At 38.9% G+C, this 19,464-nt stretch overlaps 1 protein-coding gene across 1 annotated transcript; it reads left to right on the forward strand.

Moving 5' to 3' along the window:
* The first annotated feature begins 604 nt into the window (after positions 1-604).
* Positions 605-18,980, forward strand: LOC311065545 (uncharacterized protein). The gene is made up of 16 exons (XM_084085935.1): positions 605-914; positions 2,744-2,864; positions 4,413-4,626; positions 6,184-6,326; positions 7,295-7,469; positions 7,602-7,657; positions 8,650-8,825; positions 11,748-11,858; positions 12,014-12,139; positions 13,632-13,739; positions 14,324-14,485; positions 15,180-15,768; positions 15,869-15,932; positions 16,023-16,201; positions 16,947-17,035; positions 17,201-18,980. The coding sequence occupies exons 1-16, from the start codon at positions 708-710 to the stop codon at positions 17,297-17,299; spliced, it is 2,619 nt and encodes an 872-aa protein (XP_083942061.1). The 5' UTR covers positions 605-707; the 3' UTR covers positions 17,300-18,980.
* The last annotated feature ends 484 nt before the right edge of the window (positions 18,981-19,464 follow it).

Genomic DNA, 19,464 nt, shown 5'->3' on the forward strand with positions numbered 1-19,464 from the left:
CCATGTAAAGACAAGTTTTATTTTCCAATTGTCTGTCTGCCAGCAGCTAATCTCCGGCACCGTTGGCCCGATGGCAGCAAAACTGTGCACACACACTCCCTGGATTTTTCAGATAGGCCTGTTATAGCGCCACCAGGAGGCCGATTTTTGCAAAACACATTTTTAACGGGTCCATTTGGTTCCACTTGTACACTTAAATTGACATAGATTTTACAATATAAATTGTCATTAAATGGGGGTCTGTAGCAGCCCTAATGCTCACTAATAAGTGTCAATTTGGGGGTCCTTGACATGAAAAAGTTTGAGAACCACTGCTGTAGGCTACATCTTTTGTCCCCCCCCCCCAACCCTCCCCCAAATGTCATTCATTCCAGATTGTATCAACTTTCACTAGTACCCTCCACCCATTCCAATGTCATTCCTGTATTTCAGGATTGTGTCAACTCACCACAACCTGCAGATGGCACAGTATTATTATCAATAGCAGACACAATTCACAGCCAATCACAACTCCTCATCCACATTACTTTCCCCTCCTTTTTCCTCTCGGTGTGTTTTGAGTTGAGTGCTTCCATCCAGATTAAAAGCGATCGTTATCTTATTTCCCCCAAAATGTGGATCTACGAAGCAGGAGCTTGGGATTTAACGCTGAGACTATGATGACTGATTGCTGTAAACCGTGTGTTTTATAAAGCTGGACAGAGAAGATGTACATATGGAAATCATTGTCTTTTGTCGCCATGATTCTGGGTCTACTGTGTTGTTATTATTTGACAGACTGCGGACGAACGGTGACCCAGTACTTGCTGTGCATTTTGTGTTGCATTTCAACTCCACTGATCTTCCAAAACAACTGTAAGGAGAATATCAGCACCCAGACTGGCGATGATGTGGTTGATGAAAGATCACTCCAGGTAATGAAAATACACAACTGTATGACGTTGTGATTTGCAAGTTATAGCCCAGAATGGCTGCATCAGTGGTGGAAAAAATACAAAAATATTCTTAAGTAAAAGTATCAATACTGCAACGTAGAAATACGTTCTCTGTTACAAGTAAAAGTCAGGAATTCAACATTTACTTGAGTAAAAGTACAAAGTACTTTTGAAAATAGCATATATACAAGCTCACACTAATCCACACAACTGTATGACGTTATGATTTGCAAGTTTAGCCCAGAATGGCTGCATTCCATGCATTGCATGTATTAGGCTATATGTAAAGTATGGAATCTCAGCAGTGGTGGTAAAAGTACTCCATTTAAATAATAAATGTAGAAATACTCTGTTACAAGTAAAAGTCCAGAATTCCAGAAAGAAGAAGTGAAAGTACTCATTATGCAGAATGTCCCATTTCACAAGTTCCAAATGTATAAAAATGCTTTGAAAATGGCAGATCTACAAGCTCACAATGCGTCGCTTGTAGATCTGCTATTTTCAAATAGCCTAAGTATACATAAGGCTGAAGGGGTTAATATGTGTTTTGTAATAATCAAAATCTACAACTAACTTATTTGTAGCTAAAGTTTACAAATAATTGCAGTGGAGTAAAAGTACAATATTTACCTCTGAGATGTAGTGGAGTAGAAGTACAAGTATTGAAAATTGGAAATACTCCAGTAAAGTAAATATTCCTGAAAAGTGTCCTTAAGTACAGTACTTGATTAAATGTACTTAGTTACTTTCCACCACTGAATATCAGCCATTTTAGGGCTATGCATTCAATATCAGTATGGTATTACTTTTGATAGGCTACTTACTTAACTGGCCTACATGTTGTTAGCCTACTTTACATGTCTAGAACAAAACATTGAGCTATAATACCATGTAGGCTAAATAGCCTATGTTGATTTTTCATCTCCATAGTTTTTGTGAACAAATACAACGGGTAAAAGTGTGTTAATGATAAAAAGTTGTCCATTACCACAACAATATTCTATATAGGCTACCATACTGTACATACCGTATTATCACACACTTCAGGAGAGTTGATGGATGGTGTGACCTTGTCAATAACAGCCTGAGGTGCATTTTTTTTCACTTACTGTAAACGTATGTCTTTGTCAAAACAAACCAACCCAGGCTGGACTTGTTTCACAAAACTAACCTCGACTGAAGAAGTTCCTCGTTGACTAATAGTCATCATAGTAGGAATTTGTCGACTAATCGATTCATTGATTAAATAGACACATCAGTAAAATTGTGTTTGCTGCATACAAACATGCAAAGACCAGCTTTTTGATGTTGGTGAGGTTGAGAACTGAACATTCTAATGTTGACATTACAACGGCTACTGGCTATTGAAAGTAGACTGGCAGTAAAAGGTTATAGCCAGAGATGTGCATGGAAAAAAGCATAAACCGATTGATCAATTAACAAAGACTTGGTCGACTTTAGACCAAAACAACCAATTAACCATTGAAAGCCCCAAAGCCTTAAAGCCTACGACGGGGTCCCCCAGGGTTCCCCTCTATTTTTCCCTCTACACCAAATCTGTTTGAGGAAAAAAAACGCACAATTGGGAGCTTGTAGATTGGCTTTTTACGCAGAATGCGTACCTATTATGACATGCCCAGAATAGGGATGTTAGTGTTCATGTAATCGTTCATTCAACTATGAGGGGACAGCCCTAATTCTTAGTACTGTATATGTGTCATGTAGTTGCACCAGCACCTCCCACTGTGGATGTGCATGGGTGCTCTCTATAATTGAATTGTTTTATAGCTTTCTCTCTCTCCTTATAGGAGAACAGTGTGGAGGATCAGGGCTTTGACGTCCCTGACGGAGAGCCTACAAATACAAGTGCATTGACTGAAACATCCGTGGAACTGCAGTATCCTCATGTTAAGGAGTCTCTTCAGCAAGGTGGGACTAAGCAGCAGCATTTGGAAGTTTGTTTTGTGATCTACTCATTGATTTGCCATGCATTATGGTGTGCACAGTAAACATTTGTCACGTTTACAGTTAATATTTGTCACATGTTGCCTTCAGTATAAGCTCTGGTATGTTTAGATTTTTTCTTTCAGAGCTAGGTTGACTATGCGTTTAGATTATGACGGAATGACAGAAATTACAATTTAGGCATTTAGCTGACTCTTATGCAGAGCGACTATGCAAATGCTTACATCTGAGTAAATGGCATGAATCCTAGTCAACAAACAACAGGATGAATTGTTACTTCAAGTAGAGTGCAAAGAAAACAATTAAGTGCAGCAAAAGTAACTGATATACAGTATCACGTAAACATCAAACCTAGAATCTGTCTAATCTAAACCATATGCTACCTAAAAACATTCTTGGCATTTCTGGTCAAGCAAACAGTACATTCCTATCAAAAAAAATAAACATGAACTAACCAACATACAGTACATCTGCATAGTTTAACTAGCATCTATGAAAAACAACAAAAAGTGACACAAGGAAGCAAGTAGTTTCGTTTTGTCAGCAATCTTTGTTGTTTGGAGATGACACATTTGAGCGGGGTCGTATGCTGTATGGAGGCAGCTGCACACAGAGATCATATTACATCATCTGGGGAAAAAAGCCCCACCCCATCTATAGGAGAGAGGTTCACTCTGGGTTTTTCTGTGTGGTTGTGCAGAACAGGAAATAAACCGTTTTGGCAGCTTGTGTATCTAACAAGGCTCAATGGGTTTTTTTCACGCTTGAGAAAGAACTAGACTGTTGGACTGTTTTGTACCAGGAATCACCACTGATGATTATTATAAATGGTTGAAGTCTGTGCAGTAAATAATGTCGACAGCTCTGCGTTTCATGCAACCTGCAGTTATTATTCTGTTCAAAACATCTAAAGTGGTTGTTACTCCAGTGATTGAGTGTGTTTATCCAAATAGCTCTCCCTTGGTGCTGAGCCTGCAATCACATTATTTACACCAATGTGTGTCTGAGATTGGAGTGTATATATCTTTCAGTTTAATTAAGTCTAAATTAAGTCTATAATTGTGTTCATTTACCAACTTGTCTGTTGCTGCTGTAACTACATTTGATGATTTGGATGATCAAATTTCCAAATAGCTCCAAAGTCTACAGTCTAAACTACTGTTCACGTCTGGTGCATATGTTCAGAAGGGGATCTCTGATAATGTCATCAAAGAAAATAACCCGCACACTGTCTGGAACTTGCAAAACAATTTTGCTCTTTATTCAACGTTTCGGTCGTTAGACCTTCATCAGGACAGAAACATCGATTTTCTGATGAAGGTCTAACGACCGAAACATTGAATAAAGAGCAAAATTCTTTTGCAAGTTCCAGACAGTGTGCGGGTCCTTTTCTTTGATGTCATTATCAGAGCTCCCCTTCTGGTCCTTGAAATTTAAGAGGTTGAATCCAAGTCTTGTTATTCTATATGAACTGTATTGATTTCGGTTGTGTTTGTCTTCTTTCCACACCAGTGATTGAGTGCGCATACACCCAGCTCGTTCTGCCATGGTACTGTGTCCCTGAACCCCTCGAGGACCAGCCCCTGCACCAGGTGCTGAGCAGAGAGTTTGACTCTGTCATTGATCGAGTCATCTTCAGGGCCAAAGACCTGGATGTCTGTGAGGCCTCCGTTGGTTGTATTCGTATCTTGACGCAGCACTTGCACAACGCCAAGCAGTCTGACAGGTGAGATCAGACCAGTGGTGGAAAGTAACTATGACTATGTACATTTACTCAAGTACTGTACTTTCTTTGAGTACAATTTTTAGTTTTTGTCAATGCTTAATACACTTCTACGTCACTACGCCTCAGAGGCAAATATTGTACTTTTTTACTCCAATTATTTGAAACTTTATTTTGTTATTTTGTATTATTTTAGTTTTTTATTATTATTACAAAACATACATCCCCCATTGTATTCTTCATCCATTCGAAAATAACTGACCTACAAACTCACAATGTGTCACAATGTGATGTGTTCATGTTGAGAGCTTGTAGTTCTGCTATTTTCGAAAGCTTGTAGTTCTGCTATTTTCGATATATTTTGACAAACACTTGGGAAATGGGACATTCTGCATAATAAGTACTTTTACTTTTGGTTCTTCAAGTATACTTTGGTGTCAATACTTTTGCACTTTTAAAAGTTTGAATACAGGGCTTCTACTTGCAACAAGAGTATTTCTACATAGTTTTCATTTAGTAAGATATCGGAGTACTTCTTCTACCAGTGAGATCAGGCAGATGCTGAAGGCACTCTGTGCTCGGACTACTGTGCTCAACTCTATAAACTCCTTATTGTTTTTTTTTATCACCTTCTATGAATCATTCACTTACTGTAAAGACTTGTCTTTTATTGGCTTGTATCTTTTGACCTACGGCACTGCACTGAAATACTAATGGCTGATTACATTCTAAGCGCTTGAGTGTCTGAGTCATCATATAATAATAATGATAGACTTTATTTATAGAGCTCTTATCGAAGAAAGTTACAAAAGTGCTTTAGATAAAAATAAAAATAAAATGACATGACAACTAAATCATAGAAAGGCCCTTGGACAAAAGCAAGCAATAACCAGATTAACAATGGAAACAAAATGACACTGTCCTTGGTGGGTGTTGTGTGTATATTCTTCATGTGGAATGACATCACGATATGTAGCCCAACGCTACAATAAACAAGAGTCTAGACTAGAACCTGCCTTCTCCTTATATCCAACTGAACATAAGTGGTTTGAACTGACCAAACTCCCATCCTTATAGCTCCATGCCCACTAGTGTGGAGAATGTTTTTGTGCAGATTGTCATGACAATCCAGCCTGTAGTTTTTGAGATGCAATCCTTAGAGGCCTCCCAGTTCGAACCCCGGTCCGCCAGTATACGTGTTGAAGTGTCCCTGAGCAAGACACCTAACCCTGAATATCCCCGGTGGATTTAATAAAGGTCTACCCTACTTTAACATGTGATTTTAATTTAATGTAGATGCAAATTTTGACAATGCATTTTATTTTATCATACATTTCATTAAAGGGCAATTCTTTTTTTTCTCCACCTGAATCCTATCTTTCTATCGTGAGGAGGACGTGAAAATCTGACAACAATTCCCGAAGAGAAACACAATAGAATGACAGAATTCAAATGAACGATTAATAGGGAATCTCCCAGTGCAACAAGTTTAAAAGTGGATTGTGAATGAATACAATTAATAGGATTGGTGTTGTTTTTTGGGTTTGTGTGTATCTTTAGAGAGCCTCTGTTCAGCTCCAGGGCAGAGGAGGTGGCAGTTCTTAGGACTTTTTCTGAGGCGTTGGTACGTAACCTTTTCCCTGAGTCTCTACGGGGACAAGATGTCAACCGCTGTGCCTTGAATGAGATCGTTGCCTTAAAGGGTAAGCGAGCACTAGAATGTCAACTTCACCAGTGTGATACATTTATTTCAACCAACTCTATGAGCAGCTCAATACGTTGCACACCTGTTGTTTAAATAAATAAAGACATACAAAAAATACAGTACATCATTGAATTGTGTAATTTAGGAAGTTTGGAAAAAAAAACCTGCCTAGATAACTAGTTTATACTCCAACTGCCATGACTTATATTATATGTTAGTAAATAATTGTCAGGGCTTAGAGCACGTATCCTGGTTTTACATATGTTTTTTATCTGTTGTAGTTTGTAGATGAAAAATGAAACATTTAATCTTTCTGGGAATGTTGTAAGGTGACCATGGAACAGGTTTTACAGCTTCATTTAAATGCTTGTGGTTAAAACATTAACATTCATACCAGCTGGACAGTCCTTTTGTTTTGGTGACCCAGCAACGGTGTTTTGTACGTACAGATTGGTGCTAGAGATTTACGATGTACACAGTACAAGTGCTGACAAGCTTTACTCCGTTTCAGTACTATTAACCAGAGCCATAATTAGACATAATTATTTCGAACCGATTCTGATATTGTTAAAAATGACCCTTTACTGTCATAATTATGTGCATATTTTTTAATTCTAAATGTACACATGCACATATTTGATTATATCTAGATTTACCTCTGTGTGCTTGCCTTGGACTGTTCTCAAAACATACACAAAGGGAAGATCTGACAGTAAAAAATAACACCAACAAACAAAAACATTTGGAAGATACAAATGTTATTCATTTGTATCATACTTATCTGACCTTGCACTTTGTCGCTCTGGAAAAGAGCGTCTGCTAAATGGTTAAATGGTAAACATTGTTGACATCAGGTGTTATTATTGATATTATCCTGCCATGTCAGGCAGAGATAATGTGAATTTATCTAGCTTACTACTGGGATATGTCATGTTGTGAGTTATTTTGTGTGTTTGTTGTCCTCAGCTCTGGACCTGCTGGTTTCATGGCTGTCTGAACCGGACAATCTGAACCAGCTGGTGTTGAGTCAACTCGACAGCGTGACCTCCAAAGGCTCTGCGGAGGAGCTATGCGGCGCCGAGGCTGAGCCACTCTCCGAGTCCTCGCAGGAGGAAGATGAGGAAGAGGAGAGCGGTGGAGCGTGAGTGGCTGTCATCCATCTAGAATCTGCTGTCTGCCATAATACTAACAAGCAATGCTTTTCAACATTGCACTTGTAACAACTAATGTATTTTGTTCTAAAAGACAAGCCTGTGCCTGTCTGTGTTTGTAGGTATGCAGAGAGAGCAGAGGTTTCCACCAGCAAAAAGAGGAAATCCAGAAAGAAAGGTGTTTATTCGCTTTATCTACACAGTCTAATATAAGAGGGGATTTCATTTTGACACACTGCATCTAATTCAGCCTGGTTTAATCCTGACCACGGCATCCCAACCAATCTCTGCAATCATTGTCGAGTCAGCACAATTTAGCAAGGTTTGAGAAATGGGATTCTAAGAATGGACAGCTGAGCAAGCGCGCAAAGTTGCACAATAATCTGATGAGTGTGTAAACAGGTTGTTGTGAAGCTATTGTGACTCTAGCTTTATTGGCTTACCTCTGTGCGTAGGAGCAGCCCTCTCAACTTCAAACGGCTTTATTAATCCCACTAGGGGCAATTCGTTTTTGGAAGTTTGTAACAAAGAAACACAATAACATACAACAACAGAAAAACCAACCATACTCCCAAGGAGCTAAAGGTGGAATAAAATGATCTTAAACATTCCCAACAGTAAGAAGATACAAATAGATCATGTTTACTATACATTATAAATAAATATATAAAAAAATAAAACATGTACTAGAGAGTATCATGCACACAGTGGAGATATCTCCGCCAGAAGTGAGGCTAGTCTCTGATGTAGTGAGGCCAGTCTCTGATGTTAGTCATCCATGACGTATCCATGGCGAATGACTCCATATTTAGCCACGGTTTCAGGCCAATCCAACAAATTCTCCCTGTTTGCTTTTAGCCTGGCGGAGATATTAACATATACACAGTATAATAGTATACGTATGTAACATACACATAAAAAGTATTGTCAGCATTTCAGTGTTGTATTCTACTATTAACATATTGACATGTAACTTTCAATTTCACTTCAATTTGTGTGTGTGAATATCAATTTGTGTGTGTGTGTGTGTGTGTGTGTGTGTGTGTGTGTGTGTGTGTGTGTGTGTGTGTGTGTGTGTGTGTGTGTGTGTGTGTGTGTGTGTGTGTGTGTGTGTGTGTGTGTGTGTGTGTGTGTGTGTGTGCGCGCGCATGTGGCTTGCTTTCATTTCAGCCAACAAGCTGAAGGAAGGTTGGTCAAAAATGATGGATAAGATGAAGTCCAAGAGAGCAAAGAAGAAGAAGTTGAAGAAGGTGGAACAGGAGTTAATGATGCGGGCCCTGGCCAGCGTGGAGTCCGACGGATGTAGCAGAGAAGGTTCTGTTCACAGCCACCTGGATTCCGATGATGTAGGAACATCTTTCTTTGTTTTTCAGTCAGAATGTTTAGCAGGTAACTGTGGAAGCACATTTCCAACAACTGACTAAAAATAACACAATCCTGAGGGTTTTATTCATGAATTTATCTCACATTTGTGAAAAGAAAATCCCAGAATTCTGACATTCTGACACAAGTCATAATTGCAAGACTAAAGCTCCAATCCTTTTTTAATGAGTAAAATGTTATTTCAACCAAACTGTATGGTAGAGAATGTTAGTACAATATAACTAGTTAGCTGCAGTGGTTGGAGGTGGTCTCTTTACTCTTCCATTGAGAAATGTTGACCCTGGTGTTGGGTAGGACACCTGCTGTTTGATAAGTACAGTAGTACTGCCTGAAGCTTATAAGCACAATGTCTCCCCTGGCCAAGTGGGGATTGCCCCTTGGCCGAGGAGATTTGGTCTCATGCGGGAGACCCGGGTTTGAATCCCGAGTAGGAAATAAAGTTTACGGATTGCAGCTTTAAAGCTCATAATGCTTATTTGTATTCAGTGGAGGAGCTTCCATGCGGTGGGAAACAGAGAGTTCTAGTGATGATAGGTGATTTTTCTAGGTGATGCAACGCATTGTTAACTTAAAATCTGGTCTTTTCTACACCGTCGTACTATGGAGTATAAATTAGGCTTAACCCTTAAGTTACTTCCACTATGGGATCCTACGTACGGCATTTAAGGAATTACTGCACTGGGTTTTGGATCAATGGAAATCGGCTCTGTGGTAATCACAGCTTTATGATGTTCACCCGTTGTACACCATGACAGTCTCCACAAGTCAGTGTTTGAACCACATGCAATTCATATTCAACGTAACTTTCCTCTTCTACCCCGGATTTGAACCCTGTTTCCTGCGCTGATATTTTTTTACCATTGAGCTAACAGAGCCTACCTGCTTGCTCAGGGGATGAATTGAATTTTGACCATCAGGTCATGACCTTTGACACGATCTAAATGTCTCAATAGAAGAGCAGGGAGACAAAATACAACCACCTCAATTGTAAGTTATATTGTATTACCATACTCTACCATACAGATTGGACACATTTTAATTGTAAAAACATTTTAAGTGCTTCAAGTAGAAAAAGCCTCACAAAATGGCTTGAGAATTCATGGTTGAGATACTGTATTAACAGGAGTAATTTATGTTTTTGGACAAAAAGGTAAACTCTCTTAAAAAATACATTATTTTCTGCATACAGAAAGTTCATAGTATTCTGTACATAGTAAATCGTTTGGAGAAAAAACATTGGGAATCTGGCGAGAGAACGCATTGCAAACTCACTTCCAGGTTTTTAGACTACAGACTGTAGCGCTATTATAGAGAAATTATATATTCCAGAAATTATTCAAAAAGTATACCAATACTAAAATTCATGGCCAACATGTACTGTATTCAAGAGCAGACAGGAGTAGAACGTTTAGAAACACACCACATCCAAGGAAGCTAGTAATTATCATAATAACAAAAAGTTATTGGAATAACTAAACATCTTATTCAGCGTATGCCCTCTTTACCAGTAAACAGGATGTGATGTGATGTAATGTACTGTAACATGGATGAATATGCATGTTGAATAACTAGATTAGTTCTCAGAGGTAGAAGGGGGCTGGCTATGACAGATGGTTTCAAAGGGGTCTTTAAGTGAGTACGTCCTATTGCAGATGTCTGGTTGAATTGAGCCCAGGACCCCTCCAAAGGTCTCAGCAGTCAGTTCTGTAAACCCAGAACCTCCCCCCACATCTGTACTCCCTTTGAACTATTTCCAAATCTGTATTACTAAAATATCCCAACATTATGGTTCCATGTGGACCATACTGGAGACAATTAATGTTATTGTCTATTAATAGATTTGGCCATACGGTATATCGTACATGAACATTGACCAGTTTCTTTTTAGACTTTTGTTTGTTTGTTTACACTTATTGGAATACTTATATTTAGTGTGTTGGCTTACCTATCTCAAGGAAGTCTCTACAAGTTGATTTTATACCGCACTGAAATTAATGGCTTCCCTGAAAATCAAACAAGCTAGGGTATGCTTTGGAAAGTGGTTCGCAGTCAGTGGATCTGAGATTATAAATTCACAAAAAATAAAACAAAAAACAGCTGCCCTTGACTGATTTGTACAAATATTTTGGGTAGAGGGCAGAGGGACTTTGGTATCCTGCATAAGCATAGAGGGGAAGTGAACATTTTGGACACTGATTACATTTCCTTGGACAAAATTGCCAGCAAACATCTGTACAAAATTTGTACAGATCTGGTAGAAATCTCCAGCCAAGTGTACCTCATTTAATGAGGTACACTTGGCTGGAGATTTCTACCAGTAGGGGGCACCATTGAGGCACATCTAGGGCATGAAAGATGGTTTGTTGCACAGTTGCTCATAACTGGTTAATAATATGACCAGGAATGTTTCAGTATAGAGAAGTCATTTATTACAATTAACAAGTACAGAAAATATAATCTGGTGTGTTGTACTGCTTTAGTCACAGAATTCAATGATGGACCTTCATGTTGTACATGTCTACTTGAAGTTTACTTTAAATCATTTTGATAATATTTGTCTTTGTTAAAATGCTAAAAGGCCATTGTTAAAAGGCTCATTGAAATATATTCATAATATATTTTTCTGTATATTTATAATATAAGAATATTCATATTTATTTTTTCATATAATGAATTACAATACATCCATCATATTTAATGTAGTAATTATCTAGACATCTGGACATTTATTCCACTACATAATAATAACCTCCGACAACAATAGCAGGCCAGCCAGCGGGAACATTGACCCTGGCTTGAATTGAATTTAGCCAGTTTTCAAATTTCATTAATGTTAAAGTGATGATTAATGAAACGTGACAGACCTGGGTCTTGCTTTTCATTAGGAGGACAGTGACCTGGAGGAGTACCTGACCAGCGTTCGGGAGGACATGCTGGAATTCAAACTGTCGTATGAAATGTGGCGCGTCGGCCGCTGGGCCCTCAGCATCCCTCATGTGAGTCGCGAATCACCGTGACAGGTGTGGAATGTCTCGAGCGCTCGTTAATGCAGCTGGGACTGCTGCAACCCAGCACGTCCCTGGATGTTGTGTGAATGTGTGAGCCTGAGATAGCGTCTGTCTGTCTGTCCCTCTGTTGTGCCGTACTGTAGGCGGAGTGGCAGAATGAGGAGCTGGTGTTCATTGTTCACCTGGAGGAACAAGACAACACAGAGAACCTTCACTGGGACATCAAGAAGACCTATATGGATGTTATATATTTCCGCAACAGATGGCAGGTTAGAGACGATACACACAGTGTTCATAGCCAGTCACTGTGGCAGGTACTAGATCATTGTTTCAAGTACTGAGGTATATAATGGCATAAAATATTTTTAGGCACAGTAGAGTAGCTGTGTGCACATCCAAGCACATCCAAGTGCAGAATAAAGGTTCACAAGGCTGCAGCTCCCAATGTACTGACTAAAAAAACAACTTTTCTATTCCAACAGCATCTTCAGAGATGAAGACTTTTGGGTTGAAACATTGCTTTTCAGTCAATAAATTGGGAGATGAAATCCAAAGTGTGAATATCCCAGTTTTTTCTTTTTCAAGCTTCATAAATAATATATGCAAATTAGCATAGTGTTACAAATGTGAACAGTTATGAATTTACATAACTGTTCACACAATTACACATCTTACTTTGCTGTTGATGATACAAAATATTAAAATTGTCTTACATAGACTCACAAGGTTCTGCGTTAAAAGGAATGGAGGAAAAAGGAAGGAGAAAGAACCATGATTGAAACATGTACATGCAAATGTCGTATTTTACTTCCTCGCACTTGCAGAGAGAGAGGAAAAAAGCTTTGCTCAGTGATTGACCTGGTGTCATGAGGAAGTAATGACTGATTTGTACTTCGTTGCATGTTGGTGTTGCGCACTGAACATAGCACATCTGCTATTTTCAGTGCACGACACCCACGCACCAACTCGGTGTCGTGCAAAGTATAAGTATGGCTTAAAGCAACCCATAACCCTTGCCCAGCAGCGGCAGTAATGGAAGTAGATGATTGGTCATTTGTCAGAGCTTATTTGGTAGGCTAATAACCCCCCCTCCCCTTCCCCCCACATTCAGTGAGAATATTAACTCAGCAAATCTGCACCCATGGCCATTTTTCAGTGTGAAGTACGATGGCAGTACCGCAACGGTTATGGGCTACTCCTCCTGCTCATAACGTTTCCATTAAGTTAATCATTGAGCTCAACTTTTATTTCACAGCTAAGTCAAAGTAGTGGGAGCCACTCCTGACAGGGTGTTGGTAGAATGGGTTCAGCTCATCTTCAGCAACTGCATTATAATATGAGTGATCTATTCGCTAGTTAAAAATCATAAAAATGTACTAACATGTTCAATGAATGTCATCATTTTTACATGATCTTAGGACTTACAGTACAATATGTCCTACGCCACGCACGGACATGCACAAAAAGGGTTTCATTCTTGCAATTCTTGCAATTTATGTCCCACGTTGAGTTTCTCCTTACCGTCTATCCTGGGATGTGCCCGAGACAGCAATGTTGTGTAAACAAGCCACAAAACGTGCTTAACAAGTTTGGAATGTGATATATATATACCACAGTCTTAAATTAGAACGATATGGGGTGTTACATTTTTCCTCTCCATTACAGATGGTATAGAAAAATAATTCACTCCATCCATATTGATTGCCCCGCTCTGTGTCACAGCATGCTCATGTTAAATGTCAATCTTTGCTGCATTTTCAGGACTCCACCAAACTTCCCTCGATATTAGAGCTGGTGAAAAGCTCAGAGGAGGCGGTCAGTGATGGAGTCGAGGATGAAGTCAGAGCCTCAGTGGAACTCTTCCTTCAGGTAAACGTCTCCCTGAGTACAAGACAGGTCCACTGACGCATAACACATGGACAGTGTTCAAGACATACTCCAGAACAAGTAAAAGGCCTGATTTTGCTTGAAAAAAGTACATAAAGTATTAGCATCAAAATATACTTACTTAACAGTTTCAAAGTGAAAGTACTCATTATGCAGAATGGCAGAATGTCCATATTCTTTAATATTTTTCAAAATATCAAAATGTTTAGAAGATAGCAGATCTACAAGCTTGTAGATTGGCTGTTTTAAGTACAAAATAGGGCTTAAGTGGTTAAAGGGAGAGTTCACTCTATCAAACACTCACCCCATGAAGCCTTGAATTCATGAAGATTTTCCCTTTAATGTATGTTTTGTAATAATAATTTGAATCTGCAAAGCAACTAGTAACTAAAGCTGTCAAATAATTGTAGTGGAGTAAAAAGTACAATATTTACCTATAAGTATAAAATGGCAGTACTCAAGTAAAGTAAAAGTACCTCAAAATTGTAATTAAGCAAGTGAGTAAATGTACTTGGTTTCCACCACTGACTAGAAGATGTTATTACCGTTGTCTGTTTGCTGTACAGACGGTGGTTGCTGATGGTGTGATGGGTCACAGCCAGCCAGTCTTTCAGTTCCTCTGCCCGTTGGACAAACTGCTGGGCGATGAAGAAGAAGGACATAGCGGCGTGTGGCGACTTCTCAGCGGCTTGGCGTACCTGCTGACTCCAGGACAAGAGGAAGATGAGGTAAACAGCACCACGGTTCTGCTTTATGATGTGATTTTGAGAAGATCAATTTCACACCATAGTTAATATTATCCAGACGCCCACTGCAGGCTGGTTTGACACTGAATATACACAGAACAAGAACATATATCAGTTCCATATCCACTGTTGATAGTATGTACATGTATATATCCATTCATAAGCGATAGATATACGTTCATGCATATATTCACTGTTGATAGATTGTATATTATTCATTTATTAATAGGATATACATAAGTTAACAGAGTCAGACCAAGTACAGATTCAGTCTGACCAAGGTCAGACTGAATCTTTTGAATCTATTTATTTTGTTTTAATTTATTACATTTTATATTTTTTATTTGATTGTATTATATATATATTTTTTAAATGTTATTCTTATCTCTCTACACTCACTTGTCCCTATCCTGTTGCATGACTATTGTTGTTGCTGTTACGACACCTGAAATTCCCCACGGTATCAATAATGGTTTAACTAGTATCTAAAGGAACAACCACAACTATTGAATAAAGGATGTAGGCAATCACAGTTGTCGCACTAGCATTTGAAGGTTTGTTTCATTTGCAACAAAAACGTTATTCAATTGGGAAATTGATTTGTTAAGTTGTATGCTGTCAGCTGTGCTGTGAATTGAATGTCTAAAAGTCCTTTTTTGTGTTGTTTTCTTTGCAGCCCCACAGCTCTCATCTAGATGGCATAATGAGCCCTTCGTGTCCAGAGACTACGATTCCACCAGCCGAATCCTTTGAGGCCTCAAATGAGAAGTGCTTCGATGTGACTGATGCTGCAATCCCGGCTATTGTTATCTCCCAAACTGATCCTACTTCAGAACCGCCCGTGGGAGAGGCTGATAAGGAACCACAAGCTATTGTTAGCTTGGACTCTTCAACTAATGAAAGCTGTTCTCAAGACGAGATGGAGGATTTAGAAAATCCCCGAACCTCTCTTCTGAAAACGATAATAAAAGGATTATCCCGGTCCAGATCACAAGAGGCTCTGGCCTCAATAAAACCCGGCAACGATGAAGACCTGACCGATTCAGATATCACATCCCAACGCGCACAAAACGGAGACTCATTGATGGACAGCACAGACAGCCTGTCATGGCGGAGTTTGGGTGGAAAGTGTCTGAAAAGGACTAAACTGAAGGATCATGGGACTCTGCCAAAAGGGGACGAACCGCAGGGGCAGAAGAGCCAGGCCAGCTGGGAGCAACAGGAAGCCACCAAAGCCATATTTGACCTGTTAAAGGAAATAGCTGGTTTGTTCAGCGTTCAATCACAATATTCATAGCGTCGTCGTCATACAATAACATCCTGTAAAGTTTAAATAAATGTTTATTGTTCTTATTGGTCTTCCAGGCAATTCCATCCTCATGAACATATTTGATGCCATTTTGAAGCCCGTTATGCCCATCTTGAAAAAGTAAGGCTCATTTAAAATATTTTTTGATCTCTCTCACAGTTCCCTAATCAAAAAACTTTGATACAGTGAGACATATATTCCTCTTACTAGGAAGATGAACTCCTTTCTAAGCAAGATGAACCCAACAGAAGTGCAGATGGCTGCGTATATCGACAACCTGCGTGAGAAGCAGTGGCCTGGCGGCTTACCGGCGACACCTAGGCAGCCCCGCACCGAAGAGGAGAAAGACGAGACCAGGGACAAAGCCCATCAGCTCATCTGTGCTAAATGTACGCTAGCTCTCATGTTTTCAGTAGAAGCTTTCAACATTCTGTTGTTGCTAGGAGACATGGAAAACCCTTGTGGTCTGTTTACTGTACACCACTAGCAAAATTGAAGTAAAGATAATGATAATAAAGAAGTTTGGACTTTTTTTGTAGACCAACTAGTTAGCAACAGTAACTAACAATTGTTTATCTTATTATTATCATATGTTTTTCCCAGGGTAAAGCCTAATTGTGCTCCGTCGCACGACAGTGTCACATGCCGCAAATAGCAGACCTACAAGATGTGACGCGTGTGAGCTTGTACTAGGTCTGCTATTTTTTACGCTTGGCACCGTCGTGCGACCAAGTATGAATCTGGCTTAATGTTTTACAAAGAAGAAGTTTCAAGAAAGGTTGGAATGTTCAAGACAGCGGTGTTATTCTTTACAGAAGGGGGTTTCCAGATTTTGTCATGCGGCGCACCCCCAAATTTAAATGATTCTGTCCTAGCGAGAAATCGATGTGCAGTGGGGATATTGAAACTTATTGTTAGTATAATTGCTAATACAGTGTTTGTATTTTTGTCATTTCAAGTCAGTTGAATTATAGTTCAAAAACTATTCCTCATTTGACTGGAGACTCCCCCTCCAGGACCCCTGGGGGTCCCCACAACCTAGTTTGAAAACCACCTGGTTTAATAGAATGAAACTGTCCGATGTATTTTCAAAAGCATGCTTCGCCCATGCTGTGTTCTGTGTTGTTATCCTAGATTCCAACTACCTCATCTTGAAGAGGGCGCACATGGAGACCGTTTTCAGACTGTTTCAGGACAGAGATGAAAACCAGAGACTGGTGTATGTGAGTATCCATCCTTGTAGAGTGAGCTATAGATGTCATTCTGTCACTTTCCCTGGTTCGTTGCATGCAATTTGCAACATTTTCCTCGCTAACAAAACCAACTTCCTCAGAAATGATTAAAAAATAATTCTGTCTTGTTGGCTCACTCATCCCTTTTCCTGACAGATGCTCCTGTCTTTCTTACTGAGAGAGTTTCTGCCCGATGAAGATGCCCTCAATGTGAGTGCCGTGGCCCTGCAGAAAGTGAACGACTACGGCAGTTGATATGTGAATTTTAAATTGTTCTCTCAGGTGAACTATGTTTTTATATTAAAGCTAAAATCTGGGACTCATTATAATGAATATTATATTATTATATGTTCTTTTAACCAATCTGTACACTTCGAGTAGGTTAATACCATATGACTAGTACATCTGCAGCAGTGGTCTCTTCTACTGAGAAATGTAGACCCTGGCATCATTTAGGAAACCTACTGGTTAAAAGAAAAGCAAAAGTTTGCACTCCCTTCAATTACTTTATTTTGGCACAACCTGAGCCATTTTGGCACCCACTCAGGTGGTGCAAAAATTAAGTCATCGAAGGGAGCTACTGTATGCAGACTTTTATTTTTCTTTGATCTTTGCATCCTTTGAAGTTCAGCACCTGCCTTTAAATGGTATGTGGATGTGCGTGACCTCCTTTGATCCTCAGGAAACCTACTGGTTGACACTGTCAGTAAAGTTATTTGAAGCAGACGCGCATTGGACTGGACAGTGACACTAGATGCTCTGACATCTTTATTATAGTTCAGACAACGTTGAAAGTAGCTCTCTCCATCGGTAGAGACATAAAACGTACATATTGTAACTGTAAAGCTACTTTCTGTAAGTTTTATGTCTGTAGTCCAATGCAACTTGGGTCCAATCTGACTTTGACAATGACATTGTCAACCAGTAGGTGTTCTGCCCAACAGAGTCTAAAGGCCCTGTTCAGACTGGCAGCCCAAATCCAGCCCAAATACGATTTCCTATCCAAATTGGAGGCTACGGTATGTGATTGATGTTTTACATGTGTTTTTTTGCTGTTTAAACAATGCGATTCCAATCTGGATAGGCTCAAATCGGATTTGGGCTGGATTTGGGCTGCCAGGCTGAACAGTAACTTACTCAATGGAAGAATAGGGAGACCACCTTCCAGCAACTGGAGATGTGCTAGTTATTTATTATTAGCATACTCTGCCATACAGAGTGGTTGAAATAATATTTATCGATTAAAATAAATTCTGGATTATAGCTTTAACACCGATGGACTGTAGACATTTTGTAATGTCAAAATATTTATTAGACATGTCTCAGTGCCTTATTTGTCTCTTAATCTAATTTTACCATAACATATTATTAGATTTTTTTTTCTTTTTTTACCTCAGATGCTGTGAAGGATTTTCTTTTCTCTCTGTATAGTCTGGATTTTTAGATTTTTTGTTGCAAAAATTGTTGCCCTCATGGAGAAAGGTATTTGCCTAAATTAAAAAACAATGTGATTCCTCATTTATTTAGTTGAGTTGGAGATCAGATTTTTTTTTAAATGTAAACTGACTTTACATTCCTTTGTTGTCAAACTCTGAGGAGAGAGTTAAACACGATTTACACTTAGTTATACGGCCGAACATTGCGGATCTTCAAGCTCACAGTACATAGTAGATCTGCTTGTAGTTTGAATTGCACATCTATGGACTCTTGTTTGAATAAGGTGGTGATGACTATAATGTTTCTTATCACTCTGAGCACTTTTATATTGGGAGATTGTTAATGAATTAGTTAATTTGAGGATTTGTTGTTATACTAATAGAACACATTTACAATTTTGGTTGTGCCACTCTTGGGTTCCTTAATCTAAACAGAAAAACTTAAAAGTTAAATTTAAAAGCATTTGTCATATTGTAACAAATAAAATGTTATATTTTAAGATTTTTATCAGTCATATTTTCTCCAAGGAGCAAGTAATTGTGGGTGAATGAAATGTTAATTGGTAGCACCACAGGACAGCATTCAAATGGAACCATATAGCCTGAAACACACTCCAGATAAACTACAAGAAACCTAAAACCAAAAGTAGTTTGCTTAATTGGTTGTACATTATTATTAGTTAAACGCAATTTCCTTAACCGCATGGTCAGGTTATGTTAAGCTTGGTTATGCAGTAGTTTAGGTCAGTGTGCATTCATATTATTTTCTGTATTATCATCTATACTATCTGGAATTAGGAGACAGTGAATTCAGTAGCCTAAACGCTAACTGAATCTTCTTACTGTAATTTAATTTGGATGTTTCAGAGCCATTGGGCTCAGGGTGTAACTCTGGCTTCTGCATTGTAATGAGAAGTCAAATTGTTTGTAAATAACTCATGAAATAGAAAATTGTGCTTTACACAATAAGACAAGTCTATTTAG

Source organism: Gymnoscopelus microlampas (genome assembly GCF_963454915.1).
Source record: "Gymnoscopelus microlampas genome assembly, chromosome: 18".
Lineage (NCBI taxonomy): Eukaryota > Metazoa > Chordata > Actinopteri > Myctophiformes > Myctophidae > Gymnoscopelus > Gymnoscopelus microlampas.

What these genes read in the sequence shown, in the direction of transcription:
- LOC311065545 (XM_084085935.1), top strand. Translation starts at nt 708, where the DNA reads ATGTACATATGGAAATCATTGTCTTTTGTCGCCATGATTCTGGGTCTA. An exon ending in GTTATGCCCATCTTGAAAAA is followed by an intron (nt 15,933 to 16,022) that starts GTAAGGCTCATT and finishes TCCTCTTACTAG; the next exon opens with GAAGATGAACTCCTTTCTAA. An exon ending in AAAACCAGAGACTGGTGTAT is followed by an intron (nt 17,036 to 17,200) that starts GTGAGTATCCAT and finishes TTTTCCTGACAG; the next exon opens with ATGCTCCTGTCTTTCTTACT.